The following is an 18,753-nucleotide window of genomic DNA, read 5'->3' as shown; positions in this document are numbered from 1 at the left end:
ATTGATTCCATTGGCAGAGAGACCTCTCAGATGAGGAAATCCCCTCTACCAAAGAAAAAAACAGTATCTCTGCCATTTAGAGTCTTAGAGATGGCATTAGGGCTACCAAGAGCATTGAGAAGGTAAGTCACCTACCTAGGGTCACAAAGATGAGATTACATAAAAGACTGGAGCCCAAGTCTTCCTGGCTCTGAGAAGCCGGCTCTATATCCACCATTTTTGTTATTATTAGACTCTTCATTACCACTTTTGAGGTTTTCTTGCAAAGACATTGGAGTGATTTATCATTTGTTTCTCTATATCATTTTACAGATCAGGAAACTGAGGCAAACAGGCTTGAATGACTTGCCCAGGGTCACAGAGCTAGTAAGTGTCTGAGGCCAGATTTGAACTTAGGAAGTTGAGTCTTGCTGACTCTATGCACTGTGGCCCCCCTAGCTGCTCCATCCATTACTCCATGATACTTTCCTGTATTCATACTGTGTACCACTATGTACCAGGCACCATGTTAAGCATGTTACAGATATTATCTCGTGTGAATTTCAAACAACACTAAGAGGTAGCTGCTATTATTATCCCTTCATTTTACAAAGAAACCTCAAATAGAGGTTAAGTGACTTGTCAAGGTCACACAGCTAGTAAATGCTGAAATTTGAACTCAGGTCTTCCTGACTCTGGGCCCATTGCTCTATCCACTGTGCAACTTGACATAATATGTAATAAGCCTGGAAATGTGATCTCAAGCCAGATTGTATAGTTATAAATCCCAGCATACTTTGTATTTAATACAGCATGACTTCTCGAGAAGGAGAATGATGTGGTCAGACCTATATTTTAGAAATATCAATATGGCAGCTATATGGAGAATGGATTGGTTATGGGTGGAAGACATTGGAGGCAGGGTAAATATATATGAAGTTCTCTTTCTTCTTCCCTCCCTTTCAATCTCTCTCTCTGTCTCTCTGTCTCTCTCCCTGTCTCCATCTCGTTATTCATCTCTCTAGTCTTTCATTTCTGAAATCTAGGTTATATGCAAGAATTTGTTATGGAAAAACCTCCATAGATAGTCATATGATAGGAGTAAACCATACCTACTCCTCTGGCTATCAATATCACTGAATGGCAGAGCTGTCAGTAAGCATCACTCATTGTTTAAATTGGTTGTTGGCTGGCTTGACTCTGACTGACAGTTCAGTCAGCCAGTGACAGAAGACTGGAACACCTTCTCTCTGCTTTTCTGATTCAACACAAAAAGAAAATCCCTGTCAGCACTCCAGATTTGCTGAGCCTATCAAACATAGTAGGTTCTTAATCAATGCTTAATTAATTAATTAATGAGCAAATATATGCATGCGTTCTTACTCCTTAAACTACAGACTTTAATGAAATGGTAGATTTCCACTTTATTTACTATCTATATGGTAAATTGCTTGCCCTCACTGGTCCTCAGTTTTCTCCTATAAAAAGTGAGGGGGTTCACCATATAAGATTGCATGCTGTCTTGGGGAGAGAAGAGAAAGAGGGGGAAGAAATTTAAGACTTATGGAAGTGATTGTTGAAAACAAAGTTAATTAATTAAACTTTTTAAAAGTGAGGGGGTTTGACTAGGGTCTTTCATAAATCCTTTCTGCAACCAAATCCTTTGATCGTAAAGAAGAGAGGGGGAGGAACATGTGGGGCCAGAGCCCCACAACTGCCCTAGGGTGATTATGGAATACTTTGGGTAGTCCCCCTTTAACAGTATCTTAAATATGCAAGCAACGGCCAGCTTGGGCAAAGTACAAATAAGTAAAGGGCCTCTTGTACTCTCTTTATCATTATGAACAAGACTTCAAGAGTCAGAGAAATCTGCTGATGGAATCCAGTCTGTCTACATCATCATCTATGTGACCTTGGGTAAATCACTTTATCTCTCTGGGCTTTATTCTGTAAAATAAGAGCTTTGAATTTCATGTTCTTTAAGGTTCCTCTTAGTTCTAAAGAACAATGGGAATTACTGTTACTAAATTGTAAAATGATAATATCACATGGCATACATACATACACACATACATATTCTATCTGTCTCTAGACAGAGATTCTTAAGCTGGGGTCTGCAGACACTCAAGGATCTGTAGATAGATTTTAGGAAGGCCCATAAAATTATATGAAAAAATACATTTTTATTTTCACTAAACTCTTACTGAAATTTAGCATTTCCTTTCACTATTTAAAAACATTTTTCTAAGAAGCAATCTCGACTGTCAAGGGGTCCATGACACGCAGGTACAAAAAATAATTAAGACCCGTGTAATATCCTTGAGAACCAGCACTATGCCATTTCCTCCCCAGTACCTAGGACAGCTCTTGGCATTTAGTATATGCTTAATAAATGCTTGTTAATTGACCATAGACCTTTAATACATCTACTCTCTCATGTGATCCTGATCCTCACAACAATCCTTTGGGATAAACACTCCAGATTTTACAGTCCCCATTTTACAGATGAGGAAACTGAGGCAGAGAAGAGATGAAGTGACCTAGTGTCACGCAGTGAATGTCCAAGGCACAACTAGAACCCAGGTCTTCCTGACTTTCAGTCCCACATTCTCTGCACCATTTCCCCTATGGCCCTGCCATTCCCACTGAGGCACAGAAAGAGGAATTCAACTGCAGGCTGGCTAACAACCAATTTAAACTATGAGTGATACTGATTGACAGTTCAGCCACCCAGTGATATTGGTAGGCACTCCCTATAATTATTTATGGAGTCTTTTTAATAAAAAATTCCTGCACATGACCTAAATTTCAGAAATGAAAGCCCAGAGGCATGGATGGAGGTGGGGAGCAGGTTCCATAGGTAGGAAAGTGTCAAAGCAAGGCACTGAGTCCAAGGTCCTCAGACTCCACATGGATGATTCCTTGCTTTCCGACTAACAGACAAGGTCATCATTTCTAAGAAACAGAACCTTCCCTAAAAATAATCCCAGCTGGTGATTCTGAGGCTTCATGGGGTGGGGGAAGGCTTGAGGAAGGGAGAAAGGAAATGGGGACCTCTCCCCAAACCCACCAATATTTTCACTTAACTGTGACCTGGAGAAAATCTCCCCTGTTCTCCCCCTGAAAGCCCCTCCCTGGGGGGCTACTTGTGTCACAGATGTTTAATCAGGCATCAAGGCTCGTCACCATCCTGCAAAGGCCTGTTTCAACCTCCTGGGTAAAGATGGCCTCCTATTGATTGATGCACCAGAATAACTGAGCCTGAGATGGTCCTGCCTGGCTTTGTCTCTGGGAGCAGGCCTGGCCAGCCTGCCTTTGTGATCCCTCTCCTGAAGGCCTATCCTTTCATTTCTTTGAAGTTGCTGGGCACTGGGAATGAGAAATGTGACTGAGAAGACCAGCCAGGGAACCATCCAGTATAGGGGCAGGGATAGGGGGAAAGATCTTGAAATATGGGATTCAACAGGCCCCTGGAAAAACTAGCTGGGATCCAGGGCTATGCTCTCATTAAAGGCAGCTCACGTTTCTATGGTGCATCACAGCTGAGTATTGCATTTAAGCACAGCCCACTTTTCTTGGAAAGATCAGAGGATTTAGGATCATAAGGGGTGGAAGAGGCCTTGCAAGTGATCTAGTCAGAGGGTTATAGGTCTCAAGTCAAGAAGGAACCTCACAGGCCAGCTCCCTCATTTTTTGCATGGGGAAACTGAGTCCCAGGGAGATGGATTGACTTCCCCCAATGCTCCACAAGTACTGAGAAGACTCATTGGAGCCCAGGTTTTTTCACTTGACACTGACACTTAGCTTGTGTTCTTTCCACTCTGCTCCATTTTATAGATGAGGAAACTGAAAGCCAGGGAAGGGAAGTGACTAGATGTTTACCAACAAGCAGACAATTATCAGACACTAAAGTGACTGAACTGGGCCTTGAACCCAAGTCTCTTGTGTCTGAGTCTAATATTCTCTCTCCCTCCATCTAATTTTAACAGAAATTAGAGAAAATAAATAAAAATTCCTTACCATTAATTTTCTGTTCTGCTCGGGTTTTGCTTAGGCAGAATTGGCACCCTCTCAGGCACTGGGTAAATATTTGTTGAATGAATGAAGCCCAGGGTTGTTGATTTATCCCACTTCACTGAACAGGAAATACCTGTTTTGAGAACTGAGGCTGCCTCGATGCCTACAAAGAATGGATCACCCTTCCACAAAGATCGTTCCTCACAACAATCTGGGGAAGTAGCAGTATCATGCTCATTTTACAGGTCATGAAATGGGGGAGCAGAAAGGTTAACTAACCTGTACAGAGTTGTAGAACTACCAAACAGCAGAGTCAAGGTCATGGTAAAGAAAAAAACTGGGTTCAAACTTCTGCCCTGCCGCTACTTGTGTGACATTGGGCAAGTTAGTTCACTTTGTCTTGGTCTGTTTCCTCATCTATAAAATTCGGGGTGGGGAAGGCTTAACTAGATGGCCCCTTCTGGTACTAGATATATGATCCTATGTGTGACCTGAGGTGAGATACTTTACTTTAGGGCCTCAGTTCCTTCAAGTGTAAAATTGGGGAGGGGAGCTATTGTAGCCTTTAAGGTCTCTCCCAGTTCTAGATCCGGGCTTACTTAGGATCACAGGAGACTTGAATGTAGGTATATTAGTTACAAATTCAGTGTGCTTGGACACATTGCCTCTCAATCTCCATTTCTCCTCTTTATCTTTCATCTATGTCATAGTCTTGAATTTACAAAATGATTTCCTAATTTAAAAAGACCTGGGAGAATCAGGCAGACAGGCAGTCAGTCAATCAGCAAGTCTTTATTATGTGAGTATTATGTGCCAGGCAATGTGATGAGATAGAAACACAAAGAAAAGCTGTGATGTGTTACTGGGGTTTTTTTTGGGGGGGGGTTGTTGAGGGAGGGCACTTGGGACAAAGGTGGATGACAGCTGTTTGACCCCTCCGTGGTAGCCGCACCTCATAGCCTGGTCTCTAAACACTTACAATTACAGCCTTGTGGGTTGAGTGTGAGCATTCTTATTCCCATTTTACAGACAAGGAAACTGAGGTCTCAGAGCGGTTGGCCTGTGGCCATCTAGCTAGTAAGTGGTTGAAGCAAACCCAGGACTTCCAAGATGCTGTCTGTCACACATGAATGATGGAGGTCCTGGCTTCATTCTAAACCCAAGGACTGTCCCCCTCTTTGTCCATTGTTCTCTTCTGACCTTGGCTCCTCATTAAATCAGAACAGACTGGCCTTTCCAGCCCTGCCTCATGCCCATCCCATCCCACAATTCCTGGCCTCCCTGGCAGGGCTAAGATGAGAAAAGGACCATGTTATTCCTGCCTCATCAAGCACAGGTTGCCATACAGAGTGGGAAGCCCATGGTTTTTCTGACTTTTCCCAAGGGTACGAAGGCCCAAAGGAACTGAGAAAGATAAAGGGTCACTAGTTTAGAAAGGGGGAGGGAAGAAGCTGACTTTTCTAGGTTTTGGCAGGAACCTGGAGTCAGGAGTCCTGGGTTCAAGTTAAGCTGTCCTGAAAGCAACAACCATGTCCTCAATTTTCTTTGTATTCCCAGAGTTTATCACAGTGGCTGGTACACAGTAGGGGCTTAATAAATGCTTGCTGACTTGCTTACTAGCTTTGACTCTGTGCGAATCACTTTATTCCTCTGCATCCTAGTTTTCTCCTCTAAAAAATGGAGTAATACAGAACAAAGCACTTCGCAAAGAAAGACCACCAAAAATTAATAGGCTAATGCAGTTGGCATTATCCCCATTTTGCAGATGAACACACTGAGGCCCAGAGGGATCAAGGGATTTGCCTAAAGTCCTTGGCAAGTTAATAGTAAAGTTCTTCCTTACCCTCCCCTCCAAATCTAGTTTTAATATGATAGAGGGTCTAATCACTCCCCATCTCCACTTCTCCCCATATATGAGCTTGTAATTGTTGCCGAGTTGTTTCAGTCATGTTTGATTCTTAGTGACCCCGTTTGAGGTTTTCTTGGCAAACGTACTGAAGTGGTTCGCCATTTCCTTCTCCAGCTCAGACAAGGAAACTGAGGCGAACAGGGTTAAGTGACTTGTCCGGAGTCACACAGCTAGTAAGTTCTGAAGTCAGATTTGAACTTGAGAAGATCGGTCTTCCTAGCTCCAGACCAGGTGCTCTAACCACTATGCCACCTGACTGTCCATCAGCGATCTTCTCCTTGACCAGTTATGGCCAAGCTAGTTGTACCTATCAGCTCCCACTGTGTGCATCGCTCCTCCCCAACCTCCTCTCCCTCAGCATGTCTTCCTCTCCCCTAAGTGTCTCTGCTTTTTCTGAAGATGGGAAAGTGCCATAATCCTTCATCTAACCTAAAGTGCTCAGGACACTGAGAACCCTCCAATTTCCCACTAGGCAGTGGGCAGGGGGAGAGGTGTTGGTGCAATGAACACTGTTGGGTGTGGAATCAGAAGAGGCCTGCATTCAAATCCTCTCTGGTACCTCTGGCTGTGTGACCATTGGCAAATTACTTAACCTCTCTGAATTTCATTTTCTTTATATGTACAATGTAGGTAATAGTACACACTTCAAAAGCTTTTTGTGAAGCTCAGATGTGTGCAAAAGGCTTTGCCAAATTTAAGGCAAAGTGTAATGACAGATCTTTTAACTCCACAGTGGCATTCTCCAAGGCAGCTAGCTCCTCGTTAACCTTCCTTCTCATACCCATTCGTCACTGAGGACATGGTTCTGTGGGGTCCTGAGAACCTAGAAAGTCCTTATTTACAAAGTAAAGCATAATTTTGCTTAAGTCAAGCAGTGCTAACTGTAATTCCCCACCATATACACTGCTACTAAGACCAAGACAGAAGGGAAAGAAAGAGAGAGCATGGCTTGTTTTGTTCTCTATGTATGTCTGCAGCATTTTCAATATAGTTGTGTTTGTGCGCACCATTGTGCTCATTTAAATGTACACAAAACTACTGGCTTTGTCTATTTGACCAGGATTCAAAGGATCAAAGAGTTATAGCCAGAAAGGTCCAACTCCACCATTTTACAGAGGAGGGCCCAATGACACCATGTGACTTGACCAAGATTCCCCAGTGGCAGAGATTAGATGATACCCTAAGTCTTCCTGCTCTAAATCTAGGATTTTTCTCACTGCACCACATTGCCTAGAAATGAATCCTGCTAGAAGGAATTCAGCTAGGGTTCACTGCTCATTATAGTTCTTCTCTCTGAGGTCATTCACCACACCAACCCCACAAGCATTTTATAAAGACTATTGGTGAGGAAGGGGCAAAAGGGAATTGATAGTCTGATAGGAATGATGTGTAAGCTGCTCTTGAGTTCCTAGAAAACACTAAAGCCAATTTGATCCTATCTGGTGAGTGTGGAGAAAAGGGAGAAATTATCCCAGTGCCTCTGATCCTGATCGCCCCTTTCTATCTTCCGATTTTTAGTCTTTGTCTTCCTTTGTCTCTCTCTGTCTTGGTCTAATTCATTCCTGTTCTTTCTTCTATGACATCTTCAGCCCTCTTTGCCTCTCCCTAACTAGGTCTAATTTTCAGTTTCCACATGTCTCTCTTTCCCCATTTCAATCTGATTTTCTCTTCTCTTTCTTTCCCTTTGTGCCATGACACACCTAAGTCACAGTATCGTCCCATTCTGACATTCTCTCTTGCTCTGTTTACTGGTCAAGCTCTCCCTACCTCTCCCCTTTCTGTCTGTCTCTTTTGTGTCCTCCTCTTTCCCATTCTCCTCCTTTCCCTTTCTGTCTTTCTTTCCTCTCATTGTCTCTTTCTCTTCTTGTCTTCTCTATCTCCTCTCAATCTATTCTTTTGCCATCTCTCCACATTTCTTCTCTTCCTTCTCAGTCTATTTCTTTTCTCTCCTACTCTCTATCTCCTCTCTTCTTTCTTTCCATTCTCCCTTTCTTTCCTCTTCATTTTCTTCTTCCTCTCCTCACCCCACTATTTCTCCTCCTCTCTTTTTCTTTTCTATTCTCTCTTAATTCCTCTTCCTTATTTCCCCTTTTTACCCTCTCCACTTCTCTTCTTGTACTCTTTTCTATCTGCTTCTTTCTTCTTTCCCCTCTACTCTACTGTTTTTCTTTCCTTTCTCTTTTTGCTCTTCACCCTGCTCTTTATTTCCTTTCAGCCTTTATCTCTCTCTTCTCTTTTCATGTCTTTTGTCTCTCAATCTTTGTCCCTCTGTTCCATCATTTTTCTCTTCTCTTTCTCCTTCCTGTCTCTCTATTCTCCCACTTTGTTTTCCTTCCCCCATCTCCTCTTCCAACTCATTTTCTCTTTATTTACCTCTCTATCTCTTTCAGTCAGCACCTCTTTTCTCCTCTCCTCCTCTACCTCCACTGTTCTCTCCTCTCCCTGCTTTCTGTCTCTTTATGTTCCTTGAGTGTATTTTGATCAAAGTCAGTGGCCTGTGATTAAAAGTCTGAAAAATACCAAGATTATAAAAATGTTTTGGGTTGGAGTAGTGAAAAGTGTTTATTGATTCTACGGTCAACAGAAACCATTATCATAAGGATTACCATGTCTTACCAGGAAGAGACAATGAAGAATGCCATCTGGCTTCAGCTGATTCCAGGCTTGCCCTTTGAGTACAACCTCAGGGAAGAAACTGACAGCATGTCAAAGGTTTCTAAGGACGCTGTTTGTCTCCAATAGGCCGTGTTCTGCACATCTCCCTGAAATAACCCATGCTAATTTCTTGATGAAAATTTCATACAGCTGACTGCCTTCCCCATTGCTAAGCAACCAGCCACAACATGTTTATCATACCAAGTCTAACGTTAAGTAAGGCTGAGTTGGGACTGAGACCAAGGTTCTGAAAGGGGATGGGTAGGAAACACATCCTGACCAGAAGAAACTCATCTTGCATCTTCCAACTCTGCCCACATTGTGCCCTATGCCTAGAATAGCCTCTTTCTCATCTCTGGCAAGGACCCATGGCAAGGACCTGGTCTGGCCAACCCCAATAACCACTCCTCCATAGAATTTTCGGTGGACTGTTCAGTCAAGAGTGAGCTCTCAAGGTCTGAGTCTGCAGTCAAATGGACTCAATCAGGGACTGAATTCTGCCTCCACCACTTATTGTCTTATGTGAGTTAAAGCCTTTGGGCCCCAGTTCCATCCTTGGTCAAATGACAGGCTGTACCAGATGACCTCTGAGGTCCTTTCCAGCTCTAAATCTTTTGCCCTATGGCAGAAAGGGCCTTTTATAGGCTATTGAGCACTTATTAGGTGGAAGGCCCAGTGCTAGGCACCATGGGTTCTACAAAGACAGATGTTTCTTCAATTCAGTTGAATTGAGGAGAATGACCTTCAGCACTGGGAGAAATTTCTTAGATCAATTTGGAAAAGGAAACTAATAGACCCCTGAGTACAGTGTCAGCATGGTGGTCTTCTTTATTAAATAATACTCTTCTAGATGAATCTGTGAAGCAAAGCTTATATAGACTGGAACAGAAAGTGATTGAGTACTTAACATAGAAAAAGTGTTAGATTCATGCTTCAGGCAGGGGTTGAATCAGAGAGGGATATTTAATGTTCTTTATGCTAGGGTCCCTTCCAGCTCTGACACCCCAGGTCCATGTTCTAAGGATCCTTCTAGCTCTAAACATGCTAAATTCTAAGGTCCCTTTCAGTTACAGCATTGTACGTTCTAAGGTTTCTTTCAGTTCTGACATTCTGTGTTCCTGGTTCTAAGGTCCCTTCTAGCTCCAATATTCTATGTCCTCAGATTCTTCTCCTCTCTAATATTCGCTATCCTTAACATGTCTTCTAGCTCTGATATTCTGCTCCCTAAGGTGTCTCCTTTCTACAACATTCTCTGATCTATGATCCCTGCCACTTCCAACATTCTATGCTGCAAGGCCTCCTAGTCTGATAGTGAATATTCTGTTGGGTTATCTTCCTTGTGTGTACCTAGTTATGTACATGTCCCCCTCCTCACCCCGACCTTAGAATGTGAGCTCCTTGAGGACCAGGGATGTGTTTTTGCCTTTCTTAGCATTCCCAGCACTTAGCACAGTGCCTAGGGCTGTTCAAATGTTTGCTGACTGTTTTCTAAGGTTCCTCTTAGTGCCAACATTCTCTTTTCTAGGGTTTCCTGAAAGCTATTTGAATATGTTCTGATAATATGAGTCTCTGACCCCTTTCCCACATTGATATGACCCTCCCACTAGGAGAATGAAAAGAAGAGATCTAATCTCCAGAGTCAAAGGATTCTAAGGTGGAACTTGCAGCCAGGGGCCTGGGTGTACCCACATGGCCCACTGTCTCCTCAGTTCTCCAAGCTGTTTACAATTCTGTCCTGAAACTCAAGGGAAGGCTTTCTAGTTAACCCACCTCCATGCCCCAAATCATCCCAGAAAGGGGATTTGCCTCTCTGCTTCAGCAGGGATAGAGTACACATTCATCCTCTGCCTACTCATCCCCAACCTTACAGTTTAACAACACAGAGCTGTTTCCAGTCCCTGCTCTCCAGAGGTCAGAGAGAACAGATGGGTGCTGGTGTCCCTGTTACTCCCAGAGATCTCTTTCAATGAGTGGAGCCAACCCCAGCATGTATGATTGGAGGGCAGTAGTGGGAGCTGGGGGAGGGGGCAGACTGGTGAAAGAGGGGGATATCTTTCCAACCACCAGTGTCTTATCTACTCCCCCTCCTGAGCCCTCTTTAGACCACAGCTGTTCCTACCTCCCCACAAATTGTCCTTTCTATCCACCACAGAGAATGTTCCCTCCTGGAGAGAGCACTGCATTTTCCCTTCTTTGGGGCTCAGTTTGGTTCCTGACCCACATACGTTTTTTTTAATCTCCATTTCCACCCCACACACAGATGCTCCACCATCTCCCTGAAGCCCCTCCTCCACTGTTCCTTGAGAATCCTTTATTTCCCTCTTAAGATTCCCTACTCTCCCTAAGCTCCTCCCCAAATCCATGATTCCCCCTATCCTCCTCACAGCCCCCTCTCATACCCCCTCCTCACAGCCCCTACTGACCTCAGTCCTCCCTTGGAATCCTACTCTTCTCCCATCCCCCAATCCTCCTCTCCATCAGTCCCTACTCCTTCCTCCTCCTGTCCCAGATCCATCCTTCCTTCCTTAATTCTCTCTCCTCACAGAGCCCAAGCCCTCCCTCCCCACCTCCTGGTATTAACCTCCCCACTCCTGCTACAGATCTCCAATCTCCCCTTCCATTGTTCATGTTCCCCGAGCCCCCCTCTTCACTCTGCCCCCTACTCCCTGGTCACAACCTTCCAGTCCCCCAATTCTCTTGGCTACTGTTATGTCTCTACTATCCCAAATCAAAGCAACCACCAGAACCCCCTGACTTCTTCAATTAGAGGTCTCACTCCTAGCCTCCCTTCCCACATACCCAACACTATTCCCTGGGGTGGGTGGGGGGGAGGTCTTCCCTCTCCTCTTTCAACCCCTCAGTCTCCACCCTCACCCCCTAGCGTCCACCTCTCTTTAGTCCTTCTCCAACTCTCTCCTTCAGAATTCATGACAGATCCCCACTCCTCCAGAATCCATCATTTCTCAACTCCCCTCTTCACTGGTCCCCATTCGCCCTAATTCTCCCTCACAATGCCCTCCTCTGCCTCCACCTATAGCCCCCCAACCTATTCCTCCCCCAAAATCCCTCTCCTCCTTCACATCCCAGCCCTACAGTCTCCCTTATTACACCCTCATCCCCACCCCTCCTTTTCTCTCTATTTTTCTCTCCTTTTCTCCTCAAGCCAGGTACAGCCTCCTCCCACCCCTGGTCCAGGAGGTCACACCCCCTCCCCAGGGGGCTAGTCCCCGCCCCCGCCCCCCCCAAGGACAGACAGATTGCCCCGCCCTCAGACTAGGGAGGGGGCGCGATCGCGAAGGGCTGCTCCTGGCTCGGGGCTGCCATCCGCGTGCGGTGAAGGGAGCAAGGTTGGGGGCACCGGACAAGTGCAGGGCGCCCGGGTACCTGCTGCTGCTGGGCGGGCCGAAGCACGCTGGACGTCGCCTTCTCAGCATCCTGGCCTTGGTCCTGGTCCTGGAGCCCGTGCTTGGGGTTCAGGCGACGGCACAGGCAGGTGAAGCCACACAGGGCGAGGATACTGGTTGCTGTGCCTAGCGTGGCACCAAGCGCGATGATGGGCACCGACAGTACCATGGTCCGGACGGTCAGAGCAGGGCAGGACTCTCCGATTCCGGTGCGCTCAGGGCAAGGCTGAAACCAGGGGTGTCCCCTCTCTTTCCCCCTTTCCCTAGACCCTTATTCCTTTAGTCTCCTCTCAGGGCTCAGTTCCGCTGTCCCTGGACCCCCAGCCACCGCAGAGGCTCCTCTTCCCGCTGCCCCAGGAGCCGTGCGGCCCGGGAAGGGGCAGGAGCAACGTTAGCCCCCGCGTGTCCGCTCCTCCGGGTCGGTTCTTGCCCCCTGGCGCCGCTCTCCGGTGCTCACTGCGGGAGCTCGGCGGCCCCTGGCCTCCTCTGGAACCAGCAGCTCTCATTGAATCAGGCAGAGAGATCCAGAGGGGAAAGGATGGAAGAGGAGGGAGGGGCGGGGCTGGGGCTGGGGGTGGGTTAGGGGTTGGGGAGGGGAGCAGCCACTATGCAGTGAAGACAGGAAGACGTCAGAGATGGGGAACGGCCTTCCTGCCCTCCCCCCAAACCCCCACCTCCCGCCAAGCTCTCCTCTACCTCCAGGCTCACTTCGACCTCTCCCCCCTCCGCCCCTCCCCCTCATGATACCCCCGCCACATCACATCAGATTCTCTCAGCTTCCCCGCCCCCACGAGCCCCTAAATCGGAAAATCACCTCCACAGTCCTGGAGAATAAATCTCTGAAACCCTTAGTCTTGGAATCTTCTCTAACCTCTGATCTTCGGCTTCCAAAGTGTTATCAGCCTGATGTGGTGGACAGACGCCTGAACTGGGAGTTGAGACATATTTGGACATATTGGACATATTGAACAAGTCATTTTCCTTTTCTGGTCCTCAGTTTACTCATCTGAAAATGAGAAAGTTGAACTAACATAACAGAATAGATTATTTTGAGCTGGGGAGAGCCTTAGAGGTCATTACCCCAATCTCCTTATTTTATAGATGAGGAATTTGAGGTGGGAGAAGGGGAAGAGGTGTGCTTAATAGACACATAGGTTTAGTCTGGCATGGATTTGGACCCTGGGCCTCTGACTCCATACCTACTGCTCTTTTCCACTGCCCCTGACTTTCTCTCTCTCTCTCTCTCTCTCTCTCTCTCTCTCTCTCTCTCTCTCTCTCTCTCTCTCTCTCTCTCTCTCTCTCTTTCTCTCTCTCTCTTCCAAAACTAGGGAAGAGAGCCCCCCAGCAATTCATGTGAGACTTACCAGACCTCCAAAAAAGGCTTCCCCAAGTGATGACCTGGAGTATTCCTTGGCTGCTGTATCCAGCACTGCAAAATGTCCTTGGGAAATACAATGTTTAATTAAAACTGTCATCGCTGAGCCTCCTGCTGCCTGAAATTCTTTCTGAGAACAACTACTCTCAAAGGTATCCAGGGAAGATGTTAGGCAACATCTGTGAACAGAGGGACAGTCTCTTGTATGATATAGTTATAGGTGGCACTGTGAAGAAAAGGGCTCCCCCTTCTTTGTAACATGTGGACAGGCAGTGTCACAGAGAAGTTAGTTGACTTCCCCTAGGTCACACAGCAAATCCTTGACAAAATCAGTTTTGTCTGTGGGCCACTCCCATCCTCCTCTTAATCTTCTACCATCTTAAGAACAGGGTCATTGTTTCCTTCCCTGTTATTTTTACCCAGGTTTTTAGTGAGACGCTTCCCCAAGAAGACCAGTGACTGTTTTCTTTGAAAACTGGATAAACCTTATTGATAGAAAGGCAGTTGGCAGAGACTGGTTAGCATCTGGGAATACCTGAGTGTTCTGTCTACAAACAGCCTAGAGACACAAGAGCTACCAGGCTAAAAAAGGAAAGGGAAGGGGAGAGGAGGGAAAGGCTGAGGAGTCCTCTGACTTTGGTGAAATGTCAGGGTTAGAAAATCGAAAACTCAAAACATTATAACTGGGAAGGGGCTTAGAACAGAATATATGGAATGTCAAACCTGGAAGAAGCCTTAAAACAGAGAGGATGTGAGAACTAGACAGGGCCTTGGAACCTAGAACAGAGAATTTTAGCGCTAGAAAGAAACTTACAACATAGAATGTCAAGGCTAACAGAAACCTTAACATGGAAAACATAGAATAGTGGAGCCCAAAGAGATGTTAAAAGGTAAAATTTAGAAGAAAAGAACAGAGAAACTTTTGGATACAGAATATTTGAGCTTAAATATTAGACCTGGAAGAAATCTCAGGGATCATCTAGTTTTCCTCTTTGGTTTTTCCAGGTGAGAAACTTGAGACCGATGGAGGGAGACTTTTTTGAGCTCACACACAGAATTAGTGAAAGAAACAGGACAAGAAGCCAGGTTTTCTGAATCTTGCTGTTTTCTCTCTGATGATACAGTTCTAAGTGGTTAAAAATGCCTCCTATCTCAAGGACAAAGGCCTGTGAATCCAGAAGATGGCTTCATGCATTCATTCATCCATCTTTTCATTCATTCAATGAACAAATATTTGTTCATTGAATGGATGAATTCTTTTGAGTGTCTACTTTAGTCCAGCTTTCTCATTTTACAGATGACTATACTGAAAACTAAAGAGAGAAAATGGTTTTCTCAAGGTCAAACGTATCTCTTGACTCCTAATGACATTGTGAGTAATATAAATAGATATAAAACTGTGTTCCTACCTTTAAAGAGTTTACAGTCCAATAGGTAACTAGTATCACTGTAAAGAGCAAAGCCTTACATCATTAGTTGGCAAAGTGCCTTCCATAGAACAGTCCAATGATGGTAGATCACACAAGTGTTAATATCACCATTTTATTTTATTTTATTTTTTTATTTATTTTTAACACAGTTCATAACAGATGAAGCAATTCAAACTTTTGTTCGGGTGATACATCTTTTTAAAACGTTTACAATATGGACCACAAAAGAATTATAAGCCACCTGAGACACAGATAATATTTATGTTGCTAACTTCACAAGCTCTTGATCTAATTGTCTCCACAGTATTACTAAGAATTAAAGGACCCTAACTTATTGTTGTTGGTCTAAAGTCCAATGCCTAATAGCTTAATTTTAGGCAGCCTCGGATGTTCCTGTACCCATAATCTATAATTGAATAGATGTGGTATTAAGCTTACAAACCTTTTGACTGTAGGAAATTGCCACCAAGAGTAGGGACATTGCAGGGATACAATATCTCCCCAACTTCATGTCAGTTCCAGGCAGGAGTAGATTGTCCACTTGCATTCAGTCAGGCTTAAGGTCTGCCAAGTGTCAGTGAGGAAATTGAGTCCAGAGAATCCCACCTCAGCCCATGCTGAACACCAGCTCTCCCACTCTTCCCTTGAGATCACCTATGCAGTTCATACCAGCATCTCATGAGCTTACTGGCATCATGTACTGGAGGCTCAGATCACCTTTCTTGCTTCCCATACCTGGAGTTAGACTCAGAAGAACAGTCACCTAGTAGTCCCATAGCATCTAAAAATGACAAGTTCCTATAACCAGATTTAAAATGTGATTATAGTTTCACTTTGGCTAGGGAACATCTTTTAGGCAAGTCTTAGTGGCTTACATGCCTTTCTATGCATGTTCTAGTTCCTGACTAAATAGCAATCATAAAATCTAATTTACCATTAAAACCTTGACTTTTCCATCAATGCCAAATTTTATCAGAGGTTACCTTCCTCTTGGAAAGTTAGACTGAAATTCTTTTCTCCAAACTAAAGATGTCATTGATTTATTCTCAGTAATTAATTCAGTCTATTGTTTTAATACTAATTGCTTTTACCTCACTTTGTAACATGACCAATTTTTCTCCCCATCACCCCCCTCCCCCCACTTCCTAATACCTTGCATTCTGATTACTCCTTCCCTCAACATACCCTCCCCTCCATCACACCCCACCCCTCTCCTATCCCCATCTTCTCTCTTTTCTTGCAGGGCAAGATGAATTTCCATACCCCCATCCCTGTAGTTCTTATTTCCCGATTATATGCAATAAAAATTCTCAACATTCGTTCTAATACTTTGAATTCCAACTTCTCTCCCTTTCCCCCTCCCTCCCCAGCCCTACTGAGAAGGCAAGCAATTCAATATAGACTAAATATTTGTTGTTTTGTGAAAGACTTCCATAGTAATCATGTTGTGTAATACTAATTATGTTGCCCTCTGACCTACCCTATCCCCCTTATTTTCCCCCCTAAAATTGACCTTGTTGCTTCTCGAAAGGGTTTATTTCTAGTGACTCCCTTCTCCCATTTGCCCTCCCTTTTAACATTCCCTTCGCTTCACTTGTTGCCTCCTCTCCTACTTTCCTGTGGTGTAATATAAATTTTCACATCAAATTTAGTGAGCATGTTATTCCTTCCTTCAGCCACATGTGGGGAGAGTAGCTTTATTTCCCCCCCTCTCCCCTTCTCCCTTATCTCCTCTATTGAAAAAGATTTTTCTTATCTCTTTTATGAGTTATAGCCTGCCCCATTTCATTATTCCCTTTCTCTTCCTGGAATTTTCCTCCTTCACCCCTTAATTTTTATTTTATTTTATTTTATTTTTGTGTGTGTGTGTGTGTATGTGGATATCATCTCTTCTGATATAACACACCCTGTACTCTCTATCTATCTATGTGTATGTGTGTGTGTGTGTGTGTGTGTGTGTGTGTGTGTGTACAATCTCTCCAACTACCCAAATACTGAGAAAAGATTCAAGAGTTAAAAATATTTTCTTTCCATGTAGTAATGTAAACAGTTCAGCTTTAGAGAGTCTTTTATGATTTTTCTTTTTTTTTTCCCCCTGTTTACCTTTTCTTGCTTCTCTTGATTCTTGTCTTGGGAAGTCACATTTTTAAATACAGATCTGGTCTTTTCCTCAACATGAAATCTTCAAGTTTGTCTATATTACTGTCTATATTTTTTCCCTTGAAGTATTATATTCAGATTTGCTGGGTAGGTGATTCCTGGCTTCAATCCCAGTTCCTTTGACTTCTGAAATATCCCACTCCAAGCCCTTTTACCTCTTAATGTTGAAGCTGCCAGATTCTGTGTTATCCTGATTGTATTTCCACAATACTCAAATTGTCTCTTTCTAGTTGCTTGCAGTATTTTCTCCCTGACCTGGGAACTCTGAAATTTGGCCACAATATTCCTAGGAGTTTTTCTGTAGGGTTTCTTTCAGAGGGTGAGCAATGAATTTTTTCAATATCCATTTTGCCCTCTGATTCTAGAACATCAGGGCAGTTTTCCTTGATAATTTCATGGAAGATAGTGTCTAGGTCCTTTTTTTTTTTTATCATGGCTTTCAGGTAGTCCAATAATTTTTAAATTATTTCTCCTGGATCTATTTTCCAGGTCAGTTGTTTTTCCAATGAGTTCTTTCACCTCATCTTTTATTTTTTTAAATTTTTGGTTTTGTTTACTAACTTCTTGGTTTAACTCATAGTCATTCTTTTCCCTGGACTCAGTTCTCTCTTTCAATGAATTATTTTGTTCAGTGAGCTTTTGAACCTTCTCCTCCATTTGGCTAATTCTGCTTTTTAAACCCTCCTTCTCCTCGTTGGCTTTTTGGACCTCTTTTTCCAATTGAGTTAGCCTCTTTTTAAAGCTGCTATTTTCCTCAGCGGTTTTTTTTTGGTTCTCCTTTAGTAAGCTGCTAATTTGTTTTTTAAGGTCTTCTATTGCCTGAGCCAAGTTTAAGTACCCTTTGGAGGGAGGGCCCTTGACTTCTTCTGGCAGTATGCCTTGTTCTTCCTCATCCAAAGGGATGGGGAGAGACACCTGTTTCCCAAAAAAGTAACCTTCTATGGTCTTATTTTTTTCCCCTTTTCTGGGCATTTTCCCAGCCAGTTACTTGACTTCTGAGTTTCCTCTCCACACCCACCTCACCTCCAGCTACGCCCACCTAGCACTTGGGGGCTGAGATTCAAATGCTGCTTCCCAGCCTCAGGGCTTTCAACGGGGGGGTGGGGGGGGGGAAGGCGGCGGGGGGGAGGGGGGGAAGGCGGGGCTGCTATTCAGTGTGAGATTAAGATCTGGTGCTCAGGTAGGGGCAGGGCTATCACACGGGGCTCAGTTCCCTCAGGGAGTTTACGAGGAGACCTTCAATAATGGACGCGGGCCACTGCCTGCTTTGGGAACCCCTGTCTGCTGCCACCCCTGCTGCTGTCTCCTGAGGGGGCATGAGTTATGGAGACACCCCGCTTGCCTCTCAGTGAGCTGAAAAGACTCTCTCACTGACCTTTGGCGCCTGTGGGTGGAGGGACCTGTGCTGCTGCTGGAGATTCCATCCCTGAAGCCTGCTTGGATCTGCTCCTCCCGGTGCCACTCGGCCAAGGCAGGGCTGGGCTCCACTCTGGGTCCGGTGTGCTCAACAGACCTTTGGTGTCAGTTTTTCAGGTCTCTCTGGAACAGAAATCTCCTCTGCTCCATTGTTGTGTGGCTTTTGCTGCCCCAGAATTTGTTGGGAGTTTTTCTTTACAGGTATTTTATGGGCTGTGGGTTAGGAGCTAGAATATATGTGTCTTTCTACTCCACCATCTTGGCTCCTCCCAATATCACCATTTTATAAATGAGGAAAGTGAGACTCAGAGAGATGTGTGACTAGCCCATGGTCACCCTGTGCCAGAAGTAGTAGCCAAATTTTCCAACTCAATTCCAGTACTCTTTCCATCATATAATAACAGCCTC

The 18,753-nt window shown here is 44.6% G+C and overlaps 1 protein-coding gene and 1 long non-coding RNA gene across 5 annotated transcripts in view; one reads left to right on the top strand and one right to left on the bottom strand.

Annotated features, from left to right (window-relative positions):
- SYT13 (synaptotagmin 13) overlaps nucleotides 1–12,133 on the bottom strand; it is a 57,844-nt gene extending 45,711 nt beyond the window's left edge. For 3 of the 4 annotated variants that reach the window (XR_011968985.1, XR_011968986.1, XM_072617976.1), the window contains exon 1: nucleotides 11,945–12,133. Coding sequence is in view for 2 of the 4 variants with exons in the window: in XM_072617976.1 (XP_072474077.1) it covers nucleotides 11,945–12,133 (189 nt within the window). In the remaining 2 variants the exon portion in view is untranslated. Of the gene's footprint in view, nucleotides 1–3,999; nucleotides 11,391–11,944 lie in introns of those variants that run through there. The other variant, XM_072617977.1, reaches the window with a different exon arrangement.
- Nucleotides 12,050–13,445, top strand: LOC140509907 (uncharacterized). Its single transcript, XR_011968987.1, has 2 exons — nucleotides 12,050–12,173; nucleotides 13,293–13,445. It is a non-coding gene; the product is annotated as an uncharacterized lncRNA (long non-coding RNA).
- Nucleotides 13,446–18,753: the final 5,308 nt, after the last annotated feature.

This window comes from Notamacropus eugenii, chromosome 6 (genome assembly GCF_028372415.1).
Source record: "Notamacropus eugenii isolate mMacEug1 chromosome 6, mMacEug1.pri_v2, whole genome shotgun sequence".
NCBI lineage: Eukaryota > Metazoa > Chordata > Mammalia > Diprotodontia > Macropodidae > Notamacropus > Notamacropus eugenii.
This window is presented reverse-complemented; position numbering and strand designations above follow the sequence as displayed.